The 27894-nt window shown below is 35.4% G+C and overlaps 1 protein-coding gene across 3 annotated transcripts in view; it reads left to right on the top strand.

Moving 5' to 3' along the window:
• LOC138699586 (carbohydrate sulfotransferase 11-like) overlaps positions 1 to 10972 on the top strand; it is a 70485-nt gene extending 59513 nt beyond the window's left edge. For all 3 annotated transcript variants that reach the window (XM_069825588.1, XM_069825590.1, XM_069825591.1), the window contains one exon: positions 1751 to 10972. In XM_069825588.1, coding sequence (XP_069681689.1) covers positions 1751 to 1832 — 82 coding nt within the window. In that variant the 3' untranslated portion in view covers positions 1833 to 10972. The remainder of the gene's footprint in view (positions 1 to 1750) is intronic.
• The last annotated feature ends 16922 nt before the right edge of the window (positions 10973 to 27894 follow it).

Raw genomic sequence — 27894 nt, 5'->3', positions numbered from 1 at the left:
ATTCATTTAATTAAAAAAGTTAAGATACTCTACAAATTTAGTGTGCAAAGTGCTGTAATTGTATCTACTGTTACATATATTTTCTGCTACATTTCAACGGATAGTGACTAGATAAGTGTTTGTGGTTTTTCTTGAAATTGCCGATGTCCCCTGCTCGACCATAAAAAAATCTGGTCAGCCTAAAGTAGGGTTGCAGACTTTCTAATGGCAGGAAGCAACAATACGTGTTAATCTTTTTATTTAATTTACAAGAAAACCGTCCATTTTATTGAAAAACTGCAAAGGGATAAATCATTTATATTTTATATTCATATATGAGGACCTCGTCGTCTTTTCTCCAATAATAGATAGATAAATCAAACCTTATCAGTTTCTCTAATGTTAAGAATAAAAATCAGAAATCGTATGGATAGCACTTACAGAGCAAAACAGCGTTAACATTTAGGAGAAAATTATTTTATGTGGAGAAAAGTATTCATTTGGGATTAATAAGGTAGGCTATTATAATGTTTTGTTTTACTCTATCCAAGGAATAAATTGTTAAAATCTGCACAATATTACTTCCACTATGTACAGGGACATCATTTTATTTTTACTTCAATTTTTATTGTACCTGAGTTTTTTAATGTACTTCACTCCCACCCCTCTACTAGTAAACTTCCAATCGTCCTCCACACAGAACCAAGGCCGCGTATGCAGTCGAAGTCTCCTTATGGTCTAGTAAACAGTACTGAGTTAGTATAATACGTTCCAGAAATATGTTCGCGTTTTCCAGTGACGAAAGAGCTTTCAATATTGAACCGTATTTTCGCACAGGTACCGTCGTCGGTTTGCCTACGTCGCATCCCGGTTTCCCTCACCCGCTTCTGCTCGTCCCCCTGTAAAGTCTAGTGGCTGGGCTGTCTTAGCTCTTTTCTGAAAACATTAATTTCTCTTAGGAATTGGACGTCTACGTAATATTATACAACTGTTTAAAATAACTTAAATAAAAGGGCCTCGTTAAGTAATTGTCACGTGATTTCTCCCCTTTCTACGATCGTGCGACAGAACTAGCTTGGACGGACGGTAGATAGCATGTCTGAATAATTTTATCTTTTCGGATCGGGCAGACGTAAAGATTGAATTTACAGTACGTAAGGTACTCTTTTATAGAGTAGGTACAAAATTATTTCAACATGAATTACTAGTACGAAGGACGAAACTGCTAATTGGAATTAGATACAATAGACTACAGTGCGATAATATGCACAAAAGAACTGAAGCCTGTATCGAAATGAACGGCCACCATTTTAAAAAATGTGTTTACATGTCCATATTATGATTATTTTTCAATTTAACTTAATTCTTTAAATTGTACGCTAATGTGCTGTAGACAGTATAATATACACTGCATAATGAATACGTCCGAATGAATAGCTCAGTTCGTGGGTAAAAACACTTATTGTTAATACAGTACTATATTTTGATTAAACAAAAACCTAATGAAAATTATCGAACTCAGAATCGCGATATTTCCTAGTTTACGTAAATGGATGAACTACTTTTTTCTTCCCTCCTATATGTAATAAAGTGATTTGTTTGTATTTTATACCAGTATCATCGAACTCCAGTAGTGGAAGGGGTAGCAAACGGTGTTTCCGGTTCTCAACCGTTAATCCAAAAGTATAGCCAGGTTAATATTAGAAATGTTAGTAAAATAAAATGATGTCCCTGTATAAACTTTGAACTGAACCGATTCCAATGTCTGCAGGTACGACTTCGAGCTGTTTGGCTACACATTGGACGGTTACCTGGAGCTCGGCATGACGGAACCGAGCAGCGTGACGACGTGACACCTGCTGCATGCCGTAGTCCTGGCTTTGAGTTGGTGCTAGAGTCAATTCACTACAAATGTAGCACTAATGCTGTCAGCAGTATTCAAATATGCAGTACACAAGCCAATCGATGGACAGAGCACCACCAGAAATCACAACACCAAGCAAGTCAATTGTGATGAGGATTCCAAAGAAGAGACAGCTAATATTTCTCTGATCAGACGGGAAGAAAAGTTGAAGGTCTCCCTATATACGCCATGAAGGGGTAAGGGGGACAGGCAGGTGAGTGGTCAGTAACATGCTCCGGGCCCTTCTCCCCCTCGTTTCAATTTAATGAGAGTGTAAGCTCCCTTCTGGACTTTAGTCAGGTTCTCCACTACCTGAGTTAACATGAGGTCCTGAGAAATAGTGTACCGGTATTTGATACTTTCCACAGTTTGCCACGTATTATTTTCCTTTTAAGGCAGAGTGAAAGGAACCTGTCTCTAGAATATGAGAAATATGAAAAATTTAGCTTTAAAACTGTAAAATATACACTGTATTTCTCTTTCTGGAAAATGACATGCATATTCTGCCTTACACTCTTTCAATATACAGTCCAAGTCTACAGATTGATTAAGAATAATAGTGAAATACTGGATTAGAATATACTGTACTAGGTGTGACACAAATATTTAAGATAAGGAACAAGCAGTATGAAAGGTCTCAGTTTCTCGTAATATGGCATTAAAACTGAGAATAGATATGTTCCTGAAGATATAAAACACCTCCTGCACTTTGATTTTGATTTGTCAAGCTTCCGACAAGATTCGAACATCTCATGCATCTTCACAGAGTCGTGTCACCATCAGGAATCGTAATTTCTGCTTCTATTCTTCTGTCGTGAAGTCATAAAACACGACTTGCAATGTTTAAAAAATGCTTTAAAAAATCAATCCCGTCCCCTTGGATACATATTACTACACATGAGTTTGTCAGAGCTTCCTCAAATTAGAGGCTGCCATTAGACAAAGCATACAAAACAATACAAGAACAAATAGAAGATGAGAGCTAAAAGAGTAAGAAAAAAGGCAAACAAATACACAAACAAACAATGGCAGTTTACAGAAGAAAAAAAAAATTCAAGTAAAGAATCAATGAAAGCTAAGAAGGAAAAAGAAAAATGATAATGTTGCGTCAATTTTTTCCATACACTGAATTAGAGTCCATATACGTGGTTCCGTAAAAGTTTGACTGACTCTCTAATTATGAAGAGGGCCAGTTCATATAAATATATACTATAAATATATAATATTATTTTCGTAACAGCAAAAAGACAATAAGCAGTGCTGACAAATGAAAGTCGAAGTGTAGGTGGCACTGTGTACAGTCCTGAACATATTTCAAGTTCAATGTCTTTTGCGAGAAACTGAGACTTACGAGGGATCTATAGTGTTCTGGGCACCGATTGTATTGAATTTTCATTATGTCAATCTGTCTAGAGATAAAAATAATACCAATTCGGAAATCCTGTAGAATGGGTCTAAATTTTCGACATATTAGCATTTTTTTTCCATCCATGTACTGTAGATTAACATCATAAATGTTTAATTCTACTAACACTGAAACGATGAATATTTTCAACTAATCATAAAGATATTGGAACTTTATATTTTATTTTTGGTGCTACATGACAATTATTATTTTGTAGCCTATCATCATTATGTTTTACCAATAGGAGCAGTATTTGCTATTATAGCAGACTTTATTAATGATATCTACTATTTACGGACAAAACTATAAATACAAAATTATTAAAAGTACAATAATTAGTAATCATATTTTCAAGAGTAAAGGTAACATTTTTTCCGCAACACTTCCTTGGTTTAGATGGTTTTATATTCCCAAATTAAATCTTAATTCAACAACAAGATTGCAAACCTCTCTATTGATAAGAACTCTCAAAAAAGATTACGCTGTTATCTCTAAGGTAATTTAATTATATAATCAACAAGAATGGATCAGTTTCCCATAAATTAAAGTATAAATGTAAAAAAGAGTTGATTCTTCCCTGTTAGCTGATCATTCATACCCCATAACTTCACGAAATATTTTGAAAGAAGTCGCCTATGTGCCAATAAACAGGTTACTATTATTCTATTCAGTATTTTCTAATGCATATTCCGCTCAAGTAGCTGGTCAGATATGAAGCTCTTTCGTTGTGACGAAGTGTATTAAAATGTTGACCAGTATGAAAGGAAAATTATAACGAAGACACTGGAAAGGAAATACTGATGCCGAAATGTAACCAGGGTAGGACGCGAATCGCCATGTCTTACTTGATAAGGGGGAGAAGGAGTCTTAAGTACAAGTTCCCTTACATGTGGGTCTGCTATGTGGTCGAAGTTAACTGCAATGGCTGGCAGAGTGACTCGCAGCAGGAAAAGAATGCGTGTCGGTTAATGGCGGCACCAGTATTTTTAATTTGTGGGGAGGGGACATTGAGCTGGACAGAAAATGATGAAAGTGAGCAACTCTCAGTAGTGTGACCACATTTTTGAGTGGCCATCCAGATCACCTAACCTCAACACGCTGGATTTATTTCTATAGGGCATTTGAAGTCCACGGCACAGGGGAATAAACAAACAGAAGTTGAAGACCTAAAGGGCCCCACACAATCTGTACCTCAGGGAGATATATCTAAATTGGATGGTTGTCCATACACCCCCAGACTTACCTCCTAGACTTACTGTTCACGAAAAAGTCGAAAGAAGTGGTTGAAAATAATACTTCTTCGTGAAAAAATGCGATCACTCGAGAAATACTATTCCATCATGGTTCTGCATTCATACAAATGCGTGAGAATAGTTTCTCAAATCTCTACTTTCATAGTTTGCCCTCATTTCGTTACAGAGAATCACTTAGAACGAAACAATCAAGAAATCTCGACATGCTCGCAGTATCGTTTGTTTCTATGTTTACTTTTTCTCATGCTTAATTTGGACAGCGCTACATTCAAAAAATTCAACCAGCCCCAGAAGTCTGGAACCTTATCTCAAGACCAAAAGTCTGAATATTTTTACTTGGAGATTTGCCAGTGAATTTGGGTTGTACATTATTATTATTATTATTATTATTATTATTATTATTATTATTATTATTATTATTATTATTATTCCAGTGACGAATAAACTGGGTGGATAGTGTTCTGAAGAAGTTTTAGGTACATTTGCAATATTTATGTGAAAGGGTAAGTGATCATTGAGGTAAGAAGTAAGTCTCCCTCTGCTGGCGCTGCCCCTCTTCTCAGTTACACCAATTAATTACCTACTTTATTGAGATAACAGATACTAGAGATGTTAACTATTACTTTTACAAAGTTCTGGCAGCATCAAATACTTTCTATCAACATCTGAGCTTTCATTGATACTTTTCAAATATCCTCAAAATTTTCAAAGCTATCTATTGTTTTACATGATAATACAATGATTCTTCGTTTTCGCGTCTAATAAACTCTAAACTTCCTACTTCCCGAAGTTTAGTCAAAATTCTAAGAACTGTTGGAGTCATTATGATAAGTGCCAGCCACAAAAACTGCACATAACTTGCAGGAATGTCATGTTAAGACCAGCAATAAATCACATTCTGCAGACTCACATGGAAGGGAAACCACACTAATACACACAGCAATAATTATACGGACAGAGTAATAATAATCTAACATGTGCATATACATCACCTCAGAATAGCAAGTGAGACAAGGTGGCACGAATCACCACTAAGGAAAGCATTTCCACAGACGTCAGTGTGCACAACTGTTATTCATAATCAAGAGCCGTCCAAGATATCACACCATTGCCAACGTGTTTCTATGTGTAAGTGACTAAAAGTGAATCATATACTAGCAAGACCGAGAGATTCAGAATCGTGCCATATATAGCAAGAATGGATTGTCTGTGTTAGGGTTAAAGAGTTATTTTCCTCACTAAACCTTGTATAAACAGTTAATTGACTTATAACTTGCAGTGTAACATATTACGTTTCATATTCAAATGCAGACTGACTTCACAAGGAAATAAAGTATAGTTATATTTCTATGAAAATACATGTTTGGTTTGTTCATGCATGTGTTATGTGCAACTCAGCAAAATAAAATGCACTGTAATTTTTATTTTCTATACATAATATGGGTTGCCTTCATATGACAGTTCTCGTTTGTAATACCTTAGGCCAGCTATGATTACAAACCAAAAACAAGTGTTAATAAACCAAAATCACCGGTGGTTCGGAAAATGCTGTCATTATCTGATGTTATTAAAAAGTTTCTAAATTATCACATGTCGCAATTAAATAATCATTTTGTGAAAAAAAAAAAATCTCCTGTGTTTGTGATTACGTTAAAGATTGCACATTCGTCGAAGTTGCAGAAAGTTGAGAACTAGGTTAGATTTAAACTTAATTTAATTAAATTTTAGTGTACTGTTATACATATTCACATATTTTTTTTAATTGTACTGGTCCATTTCTCGCATTGTGTATTTTAATTTCCTACCAATTATATATAATTATTCCAATAACGGAGATATTATCTAATCTAATATTAAAATATGTTAGGGTTGGTTAACTTCGGTAGACGTTTCTCCCAAACCTTAACAAGCTCCCAAGAATACTGGAAGTTTTCCATGATTGTTTTTGAACGTCATTGTTCTCATACTTCTCTTTTGGAGCGTATTCCGAATCTCAGCGCTGAACAATCTGATGGCATCACAGTGTTCCAAATTTCACCGATGGCATCACTGATGCTCCACCGGTGTCGCACCGGTGCCATCAGCTTGCAGAGGTGTTGGCAGTCTCCATCAGTGAATCTGATTGGTTCTTATATAGAGCGGGAATTAGCAGACGAATGACATCGTGCACTGTTGTGTCATGGCGGTGTGTTCTGCTTTAGTTCTGCTGTATTGTTTGTAATGAGTACAACGTAAAAACAATATGTTAATGGCTTATGAGCGAACATGTCAACGGACCAGTTATTACTACTGGTTCAAGAAATAAGTTGTTTATGCTCTCTTTTCTTTGAACGAGATGGCAGGACGGAAATTTCGCAAAATTTTGTTAGCATAGCACAGACAACAACTTATACAGTCCCCATGACAGCCATCGAACCTTCCAGCAGTTTTGTTCCTATTTCGCTGCAGTGTGACGTCATTGTTGTCCACCAGTCCGGTGAGATTCGGAATACGCTGATAATGCATTGTACAGCACTCATTTTACACCTGTTAACTGTTCTGTGTGAGAGATAAATTGTCATATAAAGGTGCTCCATATGAAATTTTAAAGTAGTGGGAAATCTATGGTTATATCAAGTGAATCAACTAGCAATTACATTTAACTTCTGTTGCACTTAAGTTATTATGTGAATAGGTACAAATTTCTGTCATGTGCATAAATAGCACCATTAACTGTGAACAGCTGCTTAAATATTACAAATTACATAAATACTGTAATACAGAAACAAGAAATAGTACAACTACACAAGTCCATCGCATGGTCACTTGACACCATGTTATTTACATAAATTACATAATCCACATGTAAGTAGAGATTACCGTAAACTGGGGTTACTTTGAACATAGAGGAAACTTTGAACATTTTTTCAGAAAATCATAATTAGGTTTCTACATGCTGCACTTGTTATAGATGAAGAAAAATTATTATAAAATCATTCTCATACCAAATTTACCTCCATCTGTAACAAGAGCAGCATGTAGAAACCTAAATATGATTTTCTGAAGAAATGTTCAAAATTTCCTCTGTGTTCAAAGTAACCCCAGTTTATGGTACTAAGAAATTTAGTGGCACAACATGAAGAAAGGGCTAAGCCCATTGTAGAGTCTCTATTCTGAGGCGCGGAAGTTAATTCATTGTCTCAGAAAAACAGACTGTGGTGTAGTTTTGGGGGACTTAAACCTTCGTGGAGGAAACTGTCTGCAAAGATTCAGCACTTCATGTTTATTCCATTATCAGAAAAAATTATGTGTCATGTATACAATCAGTCATTGTAAGAAAACTGACAAGCTAATCTGACACTAGACAGTTTCCTGTACAAGGTTCATACTAAATACCACAGCTGAATCTCTGTGAAAAAAAAGATCATATCGGACACAAAGAAAACAATACTTTACATCATACTGGAATTAGGATATGCTTTATGAAAAAGAAAGTTCCATCTGCCAGCCATACTACAAAGACAATAAATTACGACTTTATTTTACATGTGCTACTTCTGCATTACTCTTTGTAGAAGATGGAACTGGTATGAAAAAGTGCAGGCCCCCAGTGAACCAGATCTCTTCAGATCAGGTTATGATGAAATTTAATGTGTAGAAATATGCCAACTTGGAGAAGCGTACCATGATCTGTAAATGTGCTCAAGTCTGATCTGTCATGAGAAAATATATGAAAATCTTACATTTTTCACACAATCAACTTGGCGATACTGCTGCCAGTATATTCCCTGGTGCTCTGCCCAACAACAGTCCCTGCATCTCCCACATGTAGGAACCTCATTACAATGCCAGTATACTCTATAGTAGAGTTCCTCTTCCAAGCATATGGGTGATCATTTTTCTATAGTCCATTGCAACATAAGATTGGAACAAAACAGATCACATGACGTTGCAGACATTGCCGTCGAATAGAACAAACCTAACAGTACGAACTCTAAATTGAAGTACTCTGTGAACATAAATCTTACTGCAGTACTAGTCATGCAAATAGTCCTGAGCACAGGTAGGCGAGTAAGAACAAATAATGAGGGGAAGGATTCACGCGATTGTGACGTTATTGGGCCCTTGGAAGCACTGTTGTTATAGACGTGCAGAAAACATGGTTTTATCTTCAGGTTATGTATTGAAGCAATACACATACTAGTAGATGTAGAACGTTGTTGGTTTCGACGGTTTCGATACAATACATAATAATAACGCAATACAAACTTTATATCCATAAGGTAATTTAATATTTTACTTACTAATAAAAGATTCATTATTCTACTATTGAGTCCTGCGCCGTGGCATAGTGGTCTAAGGCATCATGCCTAGGACTCGGCATTACAGAATGCACGCTGGTTGGAGTCCCCATGGGGGAAGAAATTTTCTCATGAAATTTCGGCCAGTGTTTGGGACCGGTGCCCACCCAGCATCGTGATGCACTTGGGGAGCTACGATAGGTAGCGAAATCCGGTTGCGAAAGCCAGCTATAACGGCTGGGGGGATCATCGTGCTAACAACATGATACCTCCATTCTGGTTGGATGATCGTTCACCTCTGCTTCAGCATGTGGGCGTGAGGCCAGCAGCCGGCTGGTTGGTCGGTCTTGGCCCTTCACGGGCTGTAGCGCCACGGATTATTATTCTACTATTGTCTTTTTAAATACCAGATTTAAATCGAATTCAGACATTTGACACAAAGCCTTGCTCATTTCCCAGTATGATGAATGATAGTAATAAAATTCTGTTTCCTTTGGAATCTGGAACAAGTAGGCCATACAGAGAGCCATTACTCCAGTCATTTTATGTTGTGACTTGTGAAGATATGTTTCGTTCATGTATATTATTGGAAGAAATTCTTCATGCTACGTAAATAATAAATTCTTTGAGCTCTAATGTTATTCTGTTTCTTCAAGATCACTCTCTTATTTTGTATCCTTTTCAATATAATGTGAAAAATTTTCCGTAGTGTATTTATATTTCCTTCGAAATTAATTGAAAACTTCAATTGGCATGAATTTTTTTTTAGCGTCAACATCTCTTTTTTTGTTATACTATATGCTGGACAACAAGTTCGCTAAACTGTTTGGGCTTTCTTTGTACGGTATTGAAGATGACACGGACCCACCTGACTCAATTTCCTGAATCTCATCATCTTTAATACTGTGGACCGAACTATACAAAACACAAGTTGCTTCTGTTACTCTTTTCATAGCTGATTTGATCGATGTCCCTAGCATAGTTGCTCATTTCATGGACTGAAACCTTCGCAATTAGCTCGCATGTTTGGCTGTGTAATACTTTTCTTTTTAATTTGTTTGTACTGGTGACAAGACTACACTGCGAATGTTTTCACTCCACTGAACTGAGTGCATAGAGTAGCTCCAAACTCATGGCACTTCCCTGCGCGAAACAAGTAAACTGGTAGAAAGGAATGGTTAGGGGTAGAGGTAGTCCTATTTTCCTACCGGAAGACGGTGGAAAGAAAATGAGGTGGGGTAGGAATTTTGTAAAGTTATGATAGAAAACATAGTGCCCTAAAACTAATGTATAGTTTAAAATTGTAAGATTTATTTTGTTTCACGCGTTAATGAAATGAAATAAATATTAAAAGAATAATAACTGAAAATTATAAAATCATATTAGTAAAATATAATACTAGAAAGCTAAGTAACTGATATATTGCAGTCGAGTAGTAATACAGCACAGAGGCAACTTGAAAGCATGACAACCGCCTTCATACTAATCCATACACCTCCATGATATCTCAAAAGTAGGATCGTCCCTAGGGAAGACGAGAATAGGTTTCTGGGTAGATGCCACCATTTCAGAGTTGAATTATGCACAATTATTCTGAGATTGCGCAAGAATACACCCATTCCAAGGGAAGGCCACTAAGCATCGTGTTTATTGTGCTCAGGATTATTTGTATGGACAGTACGGGTATCTTAACAACATCGCTTATGTTACTTGCCAGATGTTGGCTGTGATGTAAATGGAGCAACCCTGTGTTGCGAAAGAGATTATCATACTTTATTTAACAGATAACAGTGAGCGAACATGGTAACTACCACAAATACTGAATTGGAATAAATCTGTTGTCTCAACACTTTCTGAAACAAGTCTTGTCTAATTCTGTTTTGTTCCCATCATAGGCTGCACTGGAATATAGAGTTTTTGGCCTACAAGCTCAGCGAAATATTTGAATAATGACAGCACTAGTTAGCATCGTCGGTGCTATCAGCAATAGTGTAGTACCCTCCACAATGTCACACCTACACTAAAGCAAACGGGTTATTCAATATTTGAATGCTAACAATATCACTTATCGTAGCTAGTGAAATGTTACAAGTTGTACATATGTAAATTGTTTCAGACATTAAAACATTTGTTAGTATTTACTGAGAGAAGAGCCACATGTTTTGTTACTACCCTTTCCTTTGCACGAACAAAGCACCCATTCTCCTCTGTCCTCGTAGAACCCTTGTACACTTCAGTTCCATGAACCATGTAGGATATTTATTTTATCACAAATCCTGAACTAAAGAGATTACAAAACATCTACCAGTACCAACGATATGCAGAGAGGTATACGAAACACATTGTGAATAAAATATGACCTAAGAGAAAGGTTATATCTTCTATTCAGCTTATATGTTCAGTAGAACTTCGATATCATCGTTCTTTATATCCACTTCACATCGACAATTTGTTCTCAAAGTTAAGCCCAATTATTCAAATGCGTATCTTTTTTTACAAATTACAATACTTAACAAAATGATTGTTGTTGTTTAGTCAACTGTCCGAAGAGAGGTTGGAACCTCATCATAAGTGACACCAATAAGACAACACTCGTAAGACAACTAAACAAGCAAACATTCTGATAGGGGCAGATGAAAAAGTTTTTTTTTTCTTTCATCATGTTAATAATGTCAAAAGAAGTGCTTATACAAATTTTGGCCACTCGACCGCAATTATGAGGGTCTAAGAAAATAAGTTCACCAGGATCTGTTAACAGAAAAAAAACACAATTTCATTGGAAAAAATTATTGAAACAGACACACCATTTGTTGGGCTATTTTTCAATATATTCCCCATCGGAATTGAGACATTTGTCATAGCATGAGATCGACAGAGAGGTGCAGACGGCTGTCAAATGCTGGTTTTAATCCCAGACGGCTGACTTCTATGACACAAGGATACAAAAATTGATCCCATAGTATGACAAATGTCTCAATTCCAGTGGAAGATATGTTGACAAATAGCGCAACAATTGCTGTATCTGTTTCAATAAATATGTCCATGAAATGTGTTTTTTTCTGTAAACAACCCCAGGAAAAATCACTTTCTGGACGGTCTGGTAATTGCAGTCGAGTGGCCAAAATTTGTATAAGCATTTCTTTTGACATTATTAACATAGTGGAAGAAAAAAATTTAACTTTTTTATCTGCCCCTATCAGAATGTTTTCTTGTAAGCCAGGAGATAGTGGGTTAGGGTGGCCAGTTTCTTTCCCTCTCCATTGCATACATCACTGACTAGTAACATATTTCACTAATCAGACTTCAGATGCATACAAACAATTGTTCTTCCTCTGACATATCGTCGAGTGAGATGTACTGTCTAATAATAAATGCACATATCAGCCAGAATCCCAATCAGAGGTAAAAAAATTATACAGTTCAAGAAATGTCGTTTCCTATGATTAGATTAACAAATTATATTTAATCCACTATTTCTTTCGCAATGCTGGTGAAAATGACCATTAATCCTTAAGAATAAGGGACATGTCCACCTGCTTCTGTGTCTCAGGTAATGGATGTTAGATGAAAATCACGAAAGGTAAAAATAGTTTTCTATTTGATAGGAACTATACCGTTTCATTTGTCAGTTTATTCCATCTAATAAATAAAATCACGAAGAAAACCATTTGGTTCGATTTGGAGTTAATCATCAATGTGTGCTGATGATTTCAAATAAAGATTAATAAATTTTTTCGTGAAACATTTGTTCGCTTGACATTCGAAAAATTCAGTCACATTTTCTATTAATAGTGACGTCACTTATATTACAGTAGACCTTGGATGATTAAAATTATGACATATTTAATCGAATCCGGCCAGCAATAATAAAACATAAAGACGAAACAAATGATTATGACATCATAATAAATTCATTATTATTCGTATACAAATGGGAGTGATTAATAAATGCGGGAAGTATGAAAACAAAAATAGGACTAATTTCTTCTACTTTGTACTGGTATGCTTACTTAATCAGTTATTTAATGTTGCTGTATCAGCGTCAGTGGGAATGCTTATAGCAAAATATGAACTTAGGGAAAACCCTCAGAAACAACCAATGGATTCCTGCCTGCTACCTCTTGATCAAGAGGACTATATATATATATATATATGAGAACACAAAAAATACATCACACTAACATACGAAAACAAAACCACACACAAGATTGCAACCTCATTCAAGAAAATAAATTACAATACAGAACAAATAATACGGTACTCTACAAAAACATCTCAACACACAAACAACACAAACAAACAAATACAACCACACAGACGTATACAAACTCAAATGTAACACCTGCAACAACTTCTACATAGGACAGACAGGAGATCATTTCAAACACGTTACAAAGAACACATCATATCCATAACAAAATTACAAAACATTTACACATATGCAGAACACATCACAAATGCTAACCACACCTACAGAGACATCAACACAGACATGGAAATTCTACACATCCAACCAAAAAGCCAGAAACTAAACACACTAGAACAATACGAAATATACAGACACACAAAAACACATCCAAATGAAATTCTCAACACACAACTCAATTTCAGAACATACACACTCTTTGACTCCACATTACACTACACGAACACACCCCCACAGGAAACAAAACAAATGGCGCCAAGACCAGCAACAACCAGTTTTGAAGAAGACCAATACCAGGCCGAAACATGTCAACCAGGTACGGTAAAATTTAACACGAGAAAGACATATAATACATACTCCTAAAATTATAGTTTGTATAATATCAACGATAATTCAGTTTAAAGGAGTGAACTATTGTTAACAGAAACGATGATAATCAAAGTTCTACTGGATTTTCCCAAAGAATATACATTGCTACTTCTGAGAGTGAGACATGCTAAAAGTCACTCTTATTAGTATAAGGTCACTGAAGAAGAATATTTCTTTCAAAATTTCCAAATCAGTTTTGCAGCAGCAAAATATTTTTTATTTCGTGCAATGAGAAAGAAAGTATTCATATGAGTTGTAGTACATTCATTCACCAGCCATAATGCACGGTTTCTGTAGCAACTGTACACATTCCATGCTAGCATTTGACACTGCAGTATCAGTTTCTGCTCTCCTATGTCTGTGTATAGAGCAATAGCAGTAGCAGTAGCAGTAGTAGTAGTAGTAGTAGTAGTAGTAGTAGTAGTAGTAGTAGTAGTAGTAGTAGTAGTAATAGTAGTAGAGAGGGTTGTTTCCGATCTCTGATAACGAATTTGAATGACGTCATGTGCGTCAGGAATCACACCGACAGCTGAATTGTGGCGAGAGGTGACAGAGCAGTAGTGAGTGATTTCATAATCAGAGTGCACGGTGTATCACAGTAGCAATGCCCAAGAAAATCAAGCCTTTTTGGGAGGGGTACATAACAACTCTTTCTGATCCCAAGTAGAGTTACGTGAAAATCATAGGAGCCTGCAAAAAACGTGGTTCCGTTATTTCCAAGAAAGGCATCTTGTGTGTACCTAATAAGACTGGCAAAGCTCGGATGAGATTAATTCCAGAGTGGAAAAAGCAAGCAAATCCACTCTCCGTCACAAGTCGCCGCATCCCACGAGATGATACAAATTAATTCCATTCCAGCTTTACCAATCTTATTAAGTACACAGAAGATGCCTTTCTTGGAAATAACGAAACCTCGTTTATTGTAGGCTTCTTTTATTTTCACGTAACTGTACTTGGCATTGGAAAGGGTTGTAATGTTGTTGTTGTTGTTTTCTAATGCCAGGCATTTGACAATAAAGTCATTTGACCTCTTGCACTCCAATATTTTTCAAAGATATTATCATGGCCAGCCACTGAAGCCACTGTTCCGAATCCAATTCTTGGTTTGAGTTGCACAATGGGCAGTTAGGGGACTGATATATTCCAATTCTATGCAGGTGTTTGGCCAAACAATCATGGCCTGTTGCCAATCTAAATGCAGCTACAGACGATTTTCGTGGTAAATCGGAAATTAACTGTGGATTTTGATGCAGAGAGTTCCATTTTTTCCCTTCCCAAAAAGGCTCGATTTTCTTGGGAATTTCTGCTGTGAGTCGCTGTGCTCTCTGACTATGAGATCACTCACTGCTGGTCTGTCACCTCGCACCACAGTTCAGCTGTCGCACATGATGTCATTCAAATTCGTTATCAAAGATCGGAAACAACCCTGTAGTGGCAGCAGTAACAATAAGGTAATACATTACAACCTCAATTATCAGACTGAATGGACAGGACATAGTGAACAGTTAATAGAAAAAACGGATAATCTGTATTATGAATTTTTATTGACTTAAATCCATCTGATGCTATTTAAGATATTTTAAATAGCCGGTTATTTTTTTACACTTCCTTCTAACTAACTTTGTTTTTATGTCCATTCTAAACGTAGTAATTGCTAATGAAATACTCCAGAAAGTGGAGTCCAAATAGGGTGAAATTGTTTACTTAAGCTTGACAGAACCGAAAGAAAATAATGCATGTGGCGAAGTTACACAATCGTGGTAGGCACAATTCAGAAAGTAGACAACAGTGGTTAGAAGTCATTACTGTGCACTGCTTAAAAATCGTGTTCCCCTTTTAGATACGGATAATCTGCAGAACAGTTAATTGAAGGACGGATAATCGAGGTTCTACCACAGTTAGGTGATAGAGTAACTGTCCTGTTTTATAATGTTGTTCTGACCATCCAATTAGTTTGACGTAACACCTCATTCTCTCCATTTTTCATATGGAATAATGAAATTTAATCCAAACTACAATGCTTGTACAAACATGACAGCACATCATTAAGAGAAACTGAAAACAATGCTCCAACGCTCGTGTATACACATGAATCTATAGGTTATGCTCTTCAGTGGTCATTGAATTAAAATAGCCACGAAAAGTTCTGGGTGCCATTTCAAATCCTTCAATAAATTCGTGAGCCTGACAGTCCAGTTATATTCTTTCAATTATGTTTGAGGTTGATTGGCCTTCCACCGACAATCACCCATAGCATACCAGTTTCAGCGTTGTTTTGTATTACTCCAAGCTTTCACAGTCTTCTGATTATCAGAGATGATACATATATATTCTTCTCCAATGATGACAGAGTTCTAATTTCGTTGGAGCAGGCTAGAATGGCAAAGATTTCAAAGTGAGACACTTGCACATCTTACCAGGCATTAATAAACCTTATTTTGGAGGTCTGACCTTAGACCCCAGTCCATTAACACGATATCATCCAAAGTAATTTAGCTAGTCTTCTCTGAACAGAATATTAATCTCATATTCAGATTCTAAGTTAGAATATGGATTCGTAAGATCTGATCTGATACTGTATACATGGAATCAAATCCCTTTAATTGCATTAGCATTGTGCAAAGCCCTGTTTGAGGGAATAAATTACATCAGCACTCCAAATTCCAGAGGTGTTATGCTCTAATTCTGGCCTCGTTCTGAATCACAAATTCAAGTGAAGAAAGAAAAGTAGACATTTCTAAAGCACTACCAGAGGTTGTATGCATAGCTCTTGTTATTTCCAAGAACAAATCTTTGGATTTTACTATAAGATTCAACCTGGTGAGATCAGTGAGAATCAAGCAGCCACCAGATTAAAAAAGAAAATATTATTGTAGGTCAGATGATGCTGGCTTTGTGTCAGTAAGTTACGTTAGACTTAAGTTCCCAAGTCACACCACAAAGATACTACTTTACCTAACATTACAGTTGGATTAAAATGACTATGGGACGCAAGGGAGATACAATAGATGAAGTGTTCCTGAGCATGGGCCAATCTCAGTGATTTCATCCAATATCATGCATTTTTATATGTTGTCAGATCTTTCAAAGATAAGATTCAGTTTCTACCATACGCAATGCTTGCTAGCCATGGCACAGTAAACGCCGTCACATCTTTCAAGAATAAGTTTCAATTTCTATCATATGCATTGCTTTTTTGACATCGCAAGAGTACAGAGTTGTCAGACCTTCAAAAAATAAGTTTCAGCTTCTATCATATGCATTACTTGCTTGCCATGGCAATGGTACACAGTTGTTAGGTCTTTCAAAAATAAGTTTCAGCTTATATCGTATTTTACAGTAGGTAGTATTATACCAACAGTTCTCGTATTTACTAGCTGTTTCCTTATTATTTCCAGTTATTTAATACTTTTCTTCGTTTAGTGCTATAAGCGTTAATTAGTACAACAATGTTTTATGATATTTGTGTTGTAATTCTTAGATTGTTATTTAATATTGCCATTCCTAAGTTTTAATGCTATCAATATATTGTTTAAAATGTATGAAACTAGTGAACAAACGAAGAGGGACCTGCTAATGACAACCAATCCAAAAAATAAATAAATAAATTGAAAGAGGTGGACAAAGACAAGAATTTGAGTCCGTTTTGCGAATATTTCGAAAAAAACGTTATAATCGAAAAAAAAAAAAACAAACAAAAAACAAACAAATATTTATATATACTACTGGCTTGTGCAGCATATGCTGCAAACTAAATTCATTAGACGTTCAAATATAAATGTTTTAGATTTATTTTCAATGAAAAATACCAGACATTTTGAAAGTTATTTGCTTCCATAATAATGAAACATACTCCCTCTGAATGGTTTTTATGCCAAATACTTTTTGTACCTATGTATCCTATGTATCTTGAGTTTCAATGCAAAAACGCAAGTAACAATGGCAGGGCGATAAGTGGGTTTTTCATGTGGGAGTAGAGCAATAGCTATTTCAGGTCATTGTGGAATGTAAAAGTCAGGTTTGCTATGCTTTCGAACAATATACATAGAATTTTGGTATAGCTGCTGCTTATAGAGCTTGAAATGTAGAGGGTAAAATCATTTTATCCTGCTAAGAGATCTTGCTGAAATGATCGAGAGACTACAAAATTTTTTAGGCCTCTTATTTAATCCCGTATTTCCTTAGGAACCCTAATTTTTGCGCTCTCTCGAGCCAATTGCGAAGGGAATAACGCATATAAGTATCTACACCACACCACTATTAAGTATATGAAAAAGACCCAACCCCACTTCATTAATAACTATAAAAATATTTGGTTCTTAATAAGAATATTATCTTACGTAAGTTTTGTAGTTTTATATATATATAATAGCCGCCACTCAGTAAATTATAGAAATGATGATCTAATATAATATTGTGAATTTTATTAGTAACAACAATGTAATTTATTCGCCACAACAATAATTCCTTTCTACAATTCGCCTTAAACGCTCTCGTCAACAATTGGATCTTCACTCAACACAGTATTCGTTATAGCACTCCACCGACGACAATGACAATTTACTTGGACTATTACGCATAATAATGAACTGTTAATCTTAACTAATATTTACAAAGCACTATTTACAAATCAGAACTATCAGTTCTCAGTTCACAGTTCTTCTAGCTCAGTCACTCGAGTTCACAGTATCTCGAACCACAGACCTCCAGAGACAGTTCACTGTACTCGAACTCAGGTCCCTCCAACTGCGGTCCACTGCACTCGAACTCAGGTCCCTCCAACTGCGGTCCACTGCACTCGAACTCAGGCCTTCGGATGCTGACGCAGATGCGGACGCACACTCGAGTCGAACTCCGGTACACAAGACTGGCTTGCTTGCTCTGGCTTTCTCACTGACTGGCTGACTAATCAACTGAAAACTGCTGTCGTTCCTTCGCGACCGTAATTTATAACCACAGCGACGTAGCCTCGAAAGTTCGAATTCGCGAGTCTTCCATTTCGACGGATTTCTCGGCCTCTCTAGGCAAGCAGAAGATGCGCGCGCAAACTCTCTCCACTCTCTCGCCGCGTTGGCCCTTTCCCCTCTCCGCCGCGCGCCATCCCAAAATGCTCCACGCGATCTGCTTTCTTGCGGGAAGCTGGTCGTGAGTTCGAATCTCACGTCGCTGTCACAATATATTCTCTATATCTACTTATATAACCCCAAAATGTTTCACTTTCTTATCATCAGTATAGCATTAATATGTATACCAGTCACTTCATGGCATTAACTATAATGAAAGTTCATTTCTAATGATAATAATGTCATCAAACCACCTCAAGTTTTGTAGATTTCAATATCCAATACACAGCTGAACTCAGAAAATTACACACCGCAGAATCAGACCTGTAAATTACTTTTAATAAGTCTTTGAAGTTTTTAATAACCAATTGAATTTGAACTCTAAATATGTCAGCAATCCTGCAAGTCATGGCTTTCGTGTAATAGCTATTGTTTATTGTAGTGTGTGTTTTGTTTTATTCTGAAATCACGGCCGTGCTGAAATGCAATTAGTTCTCAAAACTGAAGAAAGATGGATTTTGGAAAATAGGAAAATAATATAGGAAAATTTATATTTCACTGAAAACTACTATTTTTTCGGAAAACTCTGGGTTCCAAGCTTCAAAATGACGGGTCACTCATTAAAATCCGTTCAGCCGTTTTCTATATATATATATATATATATATATATATATATATATATATATATATATATATAATGACTATGACTTCATTGTCAAATGCCTGGCATTAGAAAACAACAACATATAATGACTAATCTTCGTTAACAGAAGTGTAATTGAATACCTTAAGCTGAGATGGGGGAGGGGAATTCTGGCTATTTCGATTGCTTCATATTACAGATGGGTGTGTGACTTTGATGGCAGCTTTTTTGTATTAGTTAATATCTGTACCATGATGTAAGAGAGATATAATAGAGTCTATTATAATGCTCTTGCCTAGACAGTGTTATCAAAACTAATTTGTTACAAAGATAATATTTTATGAGTGAAATAAATATGGTTACTGTACACACTTTCAAAGCAAAACCTTAACTTATGAGGATCAATTACTGCAAAGCAACTATAGCTCACAGAGACCAGTTCTGAGCAATAATCAAGTTCATAAGGATCGACTAAGAGCATGTAACAGACAGTTTAATAAATCTATTTTTGAAAAATGGGAATGGATGCGTAAGTGTTCCATAGTGAATTCATTTCACTGTCTACAAACAAATTTCAGATTTCAACAAGCAAATAATAGAAGAATTCCTTGTAACAGAAGGCAGTAGGTGGAATTTATGTACAAGAAATGAAGTATCAGGTAAGTTCTTTCTACATCATTCAAAACACTGTACCAGTATTGAAATTCAAATTTTGTGTATCCAAATTCTTTTAAAACCCACGAGCTGCTACTGTATACATGTCCACCATATTTTCTAGAATCACCCTCACCGATGTTTATATTAATCATTTCCATAATGGTAGATTTAAGAAAAGTACTGTATATAACAGGAATGCATTATCATTTACAAATGATTATTGTATAATCTACACTCTATGTTTGGACGGAAATTATAATAATTATTTGAAACATTCAGTAGCCTATACTCCCGACTGTCTGAGCTAATGACAGTGAGAATGGGTTACAGGTAAACCGGAAACACAGATACCGGTAATCCAAAATCCCTGCCTTCACTTAATATATTTGCATGAATCTTCAGCGTATTTATTTAGTTTATATTTGAAACTGATTTTAACACAAACTGAATGTTTTACATCTAAGTATGAATGATATATGCTACTATAATGAAAACGATAATAATAATAATAATAATAATAATAATAATAATAATAATTATAATAATATAGACAACATCATAAGGAAGACAAAACAAAAACTCAACAAACACACAAAACACAACACAAACACAACGAATACATCACACTAACATACGAAAACAAAAACACACACAAGATCGCATCCTCATTCAGAAAACAGAAATACAACATAGCATACAGAACAGAAAACACACTACAAAGACATCTCAACGAACAAACAACACAAACAAATAAATACAACCACACAGGCGTTCACAAACTCACATGCAATAGTTGCGACAGTGTCTACATTGGACAGACAGGCAGATCATTCCAAACTCGATACAAAGAACACATTAAAGGAATAACCAGAGGACACAATACATCTACATATGCCGAATACATAACTAATGCTAACCACACATACAATAACATAAATATAGACATGGAAATTCTACACATACAACCCAAAAACCAAAAACTCAACACACTAGAACAATATGAAATATACAGACACACTAAAACACACCCTAATCAAATTCTAAACACACAGATCAATTTCAGAACACACACACTATTTGACACAACTCTTCATCACACGAACGCACCCACACAACAGGCAGCGAAGTTGAGATAGCGCCGAGATCTAGTAGACTCTGAGGATGGTGTTAAGTAGCACCGAAACAGCTCTAAGCCGCACATGCTTAAATAATTAACACGAGTAAGATCGCCATTTAATCAATTATTTGTATTCAAGTGTTAAAAGTAGTGTACGAAAGATTCAACATGGAATAATAATAATAATAATAATAATAATAATAATAATAATATTATTATTATTATTATTATTATTATTATTATTATTATTATTATTATTATTAATGATGACGACAATGCTAAAAGAGTGCGATAGTCCAAACAACAGAAAGACGTCCAGTTTGTCTCACACTGTATGTCAGTTAGCCTACAGTATATGAGCTACAAAAATACATAATTAAAAAGCAGATACGGTATATTGCTAAATATTCAGAGTTATAAATACCGTTATACAAACAGATTTAAAGTGGTCAGGCAAGAGTTTTATCAATTTTTATTCGTGTATTCCTCTGAACTAATGATGGTTTCAAAACTGAATTTATAATGCATAATGTTTTTTATAAATTTAATAATTTTATTTTGTAAATGTGTAAATGATAACGAATATTCAAAGTAGTTAAAGTCGTTCACTCTTTCTAATAAATTGTTCTTAAGGCATATTTTGCTAGGTATAGGGTACTTTTCTTTAAATGCAAACACTTTGGTTTTATCACACAAAATTTCCATATCATAATTTTTTGGTTATTTTCTCTAAATTATGTAGTGATATTTGGAGGCCATCTTCAGAGTTAGCAAATAATACTTGATCAGCTGCATACAACATAGCGTCTAAATTGAGTCTGCGTGTAATTTATATATTGCCATGAGGTAACTGTCTCCATTTTTTAATTATGGTACCAGTATTCATGTAAATTATGAATAACAAAGGGAATAGTCCATATCTTTGTCGGTTAATGGGTTTCCAAGCTGAGACTAGACTTGCTCCCTATGTTGAGAGAACCCCACTGGGAGAATCTCTACTTGATTTCAACTCTCACAATCGAAATCGTCGGACTGATTAGAAGAATAAAAAGATTAATATTGGGTTTTACGATACAGCAAGCATATATATATATATATAAATCCCACAAGGGTAGCTGCCCTTCAGTAAGAGTAGCCAAAAAACACAGCATACCGGTACTAAACAAATAAAATAAAAATAAACATTTGCGTTATCTATATTTACGATTTTTATTTTCAAATGGAAGCTACCTTTGGGAAAGTACTTTTATTCAATAATTAACAGTAATCAAATAGAATATAAGGAAATGTAGGTGTACAGGTGATTACGTAAAATCTGAACAGAATATTTCATTACGTCTATAGCAATAATTTTCAAAATATTTAAAGGAATTCCAAAAGACTCAAAACATTCAACTGAGAATTTTGGAATTGTTCCGCTTGCTCTGAACAATAGGCCAAATACTTCAATCTGTCCTTGTATATGATAATAATCTCTAAAGTATTGAATTGTAGGGTCATAGATGGTCTTCTTTTCTTCATGTACTGCTACAGGTTGTTCAACTGCAGTTTCAAAGCACATGGTGGGATCGATGATAATTGCTCTGTCATTTCTTCTATCAGTGGCAATGATGTCAACTCGCCGAGAACTTCCATCTTTTGCAAGGCAGTGGACTTCTTGGTGAACCTCGTAGAAGGAAGGAAGACTTTTAGCAATAAGTTCTCGTATTGCATGGTGTCTAATACTCCAGTGAGAGTTCCATGTTGGCAGAATCCCAGGATGTGGGGTAAGGTTTCTATGTCAGTGCAATGTCTGCACTGGGAGCCATCCTGAGACCGACCTGGCATGGCACACACGTTTGACACTTGTCCTATCATTTTAATTGTCTCCTTCCACTCAGATACAGAGAGAGACCATCCCTTGTTTTTATCCAACGGTTAACTGGCGTGTATTCCTCAAATAATGCCACACCTCTGCCTTTCTGCTTGAGTGTGCACCATTTTTTTGTATTCCTCATCTCTTAATATATTTCTCAGCGTTGTACTAGTTATTTCTTTAGTCACTGCAAGCAATTGTTCTCTTTTTATGCCCAATTTATTAAGACAGTTATTAGCCTCGGCTTCTAGATTGCTTGATGCATTAACATGACAGTTATTGATGGTTTGCAATGTGAGGCAGTTATTATACCGTTGAATGTAAGCTTCCCACGTGGCTCGAAATAATCCCAAGTCTTTAACTTTAGGGGCACTATATATCATGTGATATATACTTTTTGGTTTTCGGGACAATACACTTCTATACATGATTACTGCAAACTTCACCCCCCAAAAATGTAGCTCAAATTACGCCCATACTCCCATATCACAACATTCTCCCATGATTCAAAATAGTTTAAATAAAAACTATCTCAATTAGCCAGAAATGGCACAAATTTACACTCACCTCTCCCCATTGTTGCACACTCTGATGCCCACGATCCACTTGCCATTGTGAATCCGCTGCCAAGTATCAGTCACTGTCAACATGCACTCCTTGGACAATGGCTTTAGTTCCGCATGTCCACCACGACCTACCAAGTCCACCAACTGCAAGAAAAATCCACATAATAACGCTCATGATTTGTGTTGTACTTTTTTTATAAGTGGGTCTAACTCCCTGGTACATGATAGCACACAAAGACATTCTCTTTAACACAGCAATTGCTAAAGCACAGTCGGCACCACAGATTTTGGCAGATGGATTTTGTTAATCTGAACTCCAAAGCATCTTACTGACTGTGCAAGGACAGTTCATATCTCGGTCATAGACTGCAGCAACAGTGGATGGATCATAAGAGTATTTTATTTTATTTAATTTCTTTCTGTAACCACTACAGGTTGCCATTGACAAAGAGTACCATGATACAATAGAGTAAATGCCTTGAGGCTTAGTGATACATTGTTGTTAGAGTGAAAAATAACAATTTGAATTATATTGAAACACATGATATTAAACGAAGTAGCGTCAAGGAGATGCGAATTAGTCATGGTCCATATGTATGATGCCTGAAAATAGCAATTGAGCCTTTGAGTGCTGCAATTGTTAGATCTCTTAAAATATTTTTATGCAGGCCAAAAGATTTACAGAAGTCGAATAGGAACCGGGGTATGGTCCCACGGGCTCCTATCATTAGTCCCATAATGACGATGGATTCCAGATGGTATTTGTCCTTATAAAAACTGATGGAAGGTTCATATATATATTCCTTTTTTCCTCGTGTACTTCTTCTGGCTGGTGTTCGTGCGATTCGAATCTCACAGTAGGGTCTATGATGTAACCTTAAGAGAGAGAGGTTTAAATGCAATTATGTCGATTCTTCGATTACTGCCCTCAGTGGATATGCCGTGTACTTCTTCATATACTGAATAACCTTTGTTCCTTAGGGCAGTTGCTATTATAGATCTTACTGTATGATGCCGCGTATTTTGTAGAAGTTCACCGTGTGGACAGGCCCCCAGGACATGGGCAAGGACAATCCTGAGTATCCGTAAACAGTCACCTCCAATAACTGAGCACATATCACTAACTACAGAACTACAGTATAATTATTATGTTGTCCTATCACTTTGCACAAACTGTATTTAGACTAGATACTGCAAATCTTCGATCACTCGTCTTCCATTCCAGATATTCCTTCCTCTTTCATGAGCTGACTTGTCACAAGATTCGTCACTGCTTTCGATTCCTACTCTTCTATCAGATTAGTTTCCTTCCACTTGAAATTAAGTTCTTTTACAATTTTTCTAAGGCTACTGACATTATCTTGGAACCTAATTGTGTCTTAGTCTTTTGACTGTTTGGACTATTACCTCCTGTGTGTAAATATTCTGAATAATATGTCGAATAGCACATTTATCAGAATTATCTATTACAGTTATTCCTTTTGGAGCATGAGGTTTCTTGCCTAGTGTGTGTGTGTCGAATGATTTTTCTTTTTAAACTGAATTATTTATTGTCACTTTAACTTATAACATATCGCGACATTCTTTATATTACAACATAACATTTTAACAAGTTAATTCATTACAGTTTACGTTATGTAATTGTATCAAATAATCCAGTTAACTTCAAAAACTTTATGACACTAATGCAGTAAGAAGGTTTACCAAGAGATCTTGCTATATTCGTAGGAATTTTTAGTTTTAGTAGACAACAAACACACATTCAAAGTATACAGAAAATCCACAACAACAACACATATACACAACACATCCAACCATCCCACACAACACAAACAAGCTGCATTCCGAACAATGGTACACAGACTACTCAACAAACTAATGAACCAACAAGATTACAACGAAGAGCTAAACACAATCAAATACATAGCACAAGAAAACGGATACAACCCTAACATAATAGACAACATAATACGTAAGACAAAACATAATCACAAAAAACATAAGAATACAACACAAACACAAGAACACAAAAAATACATCACACTAACATACGAAAACAAAAACACACACAAAATTGCAACCTCAATCAAGAAATTAAATTACAACATCGCATACAGAACAAATAACACTCTACAAAAACATCTCAACACACAAACAACACAAACAAACAAATACAACCACTCAAATGTAACACCTGCAACAACTTCTACATAGGACAGACAGGCAGATCGTTTCAAACAAGTTACAAAGAACACATCACAGCCATAACAAAATTACAAAATACCTCCACATATGCAGAACACATCACAAATGCTAACCACATTCATTCATTCATTCATTTATTTTATTCCATAGATCTTACATGAGCAATGAAGCTTTAAGATGTGGAACATGTCAACATTTTACAATATTACAATTACAATTTTTACAAATTTTTATAGTTTTACAATTTAGTAATTTTCTACAATTTTTACAATGTTGTACAATTTTTTTTTTTTTTTTTTTTTTTTTTTTTTTTACATTTTGGCGAGATGTAGTGAGATGAAATGAGGTCCGAGGATTCGCCAAAATATTACCCGGCATTTGCCTTTTCGGTGGGGGAAACCTCGGAAAAACCCAACCAGGTAATCAAATCAAAGGGGGTAATCAATCAAAGGTGTTGATGCCAAGGACTCGCCATAGACCATCCGGCTTCAGTCCCACAGCTGTGGAAAACCTCGGAAGAAACCAAAGTCCAAAGGGGGATCCAACCCAAGCCCGAACGCAGCTCCGGAACAGCAGCCCAGCGAGTCTGCCGACTGAGCTACATCGATGGCTCTACTAAAAGTATACAATACATAGCCAATCAGATTATTAAATTTACAAACGCAAACGATCATTCATAAGTTGAGCTATATTATAATACAAAACAATTTAATTAAATTTAAGGTATAAACAATTCAACCAGTTGTGATATACAGAAATTGATAATACATATCATGCAAACTACTTCAAATTACAAACACAAACAATTTATCAGTAGAGCTATATAGATTACTATTCAATTTAAAGCATATACAATTCATCGGCCAAAACTATACAAATATATACAATACAAAGTAGCATACTTTCATTAAGCTATAAAAATTTGTGCAATTAATATCAAGTAGATTAATTCAATTTATAATCATAAACAATTCATCAGTTGAGCTATACATATAACCATTCAATTTACAGTAGGTCTATATACAATTCATCAGTAGAGCTACACAGAGTAGTAATCATTTTAAGAACATATACAATTCATCAGCCAAACTATACAAACATATACAATCAAATTAGTTCAATTTACAAACTTATTTTCGTTAAGCTATACAATTCACATGAAGTAGATTAATTCAATTTATAAGCTTAAACAATTCATCAGTTGACGTATACAGTACATACAATTCATCAGTTATGCTAAACAAAAAATACAATACATAGTAAACAGATTAAGTCAATATAAAAACATATTTTAGTTGAGCTATATAAAATTGTACATGTCATTTAAGTAGAATAATTCAATTCACAAGCATAAACAATTCATCAATTGTGTAGAAGGTATGAGTATGTAGAAATTTGGTTAATTCTTTTCTGAACCTTTTCTCGTTGTTCTTCAAATCTTTAAGATTATTAGGCAGTGCATTGAAGACTGTTATACATGAATAGCGAACTCCTTTTTTAAAACAGCTTAGACTAACAGAGGGTAGATGAAGATCTGATTTATGTCTTGTATTAAAATGATGAATGTCTTGATTAGTACTGAATTTATCTTGGTTCTTAATATACAGCATCATTAGGGAAAGAATGTATTCACAAGGTAAAGTCAAGATTTCTAAATTTCGGAAAATATTTTTACATGAGGTCCTTTTATGCACACCGGCCATTATTCTTATAGCTTTCTTTTGTAAAACAAAAACGTGTTTAGCTTCAGACGAGTTACCCCAGAATATTAATCCATATTTCATTACAGAGTGAAAATATGCAAAGTATGACATTTTAAGTAAGTTTATATCACCAATAGTAGATAAGGATCTTAATGCATAACAGGCAGAGCTCAATTTACGAGTAATACATTCTATATGCGTTTTCCAGTTCAAGTGATTATCCAATTCTAAACCAAGAAACTTTGTGCTTATAGATTCTTTGAGATGAGTTCCATTTAATCGAATACTGTAGGAAACCTGAGCACTATTGTGTGTACTAAATTTGACTGCACTGGTTTTATCAACATTAAGTGCTAGTTTATTTGCATGGAACCATTCATTCATTAGATTCAGCACTGTATTAGAAGTGTTTATAAAATGATCGTATTGTTTGCTTGAAATAATTACACTTGTATCATCTGCAAATAAAA

Source organism: Periplaneta americana, chromosome 5, assembly GCF_040183065.1.
Source record: "Periplaneta americana isolate PAMFEO1 chromosome 5, P.americana_PAMFEO1_priV1, whole genome shotgun sequence".
NCBI lineage: Eukaryota > Metazoa > Arthropoda > Insecta > Blattodea > Blattidae > Periplaneta > Periplaneta americana.
Note: the sequence above shows the minus strand (reverse complement) of the source record. Positions and strands in the feature narration are given on the sequence as shown.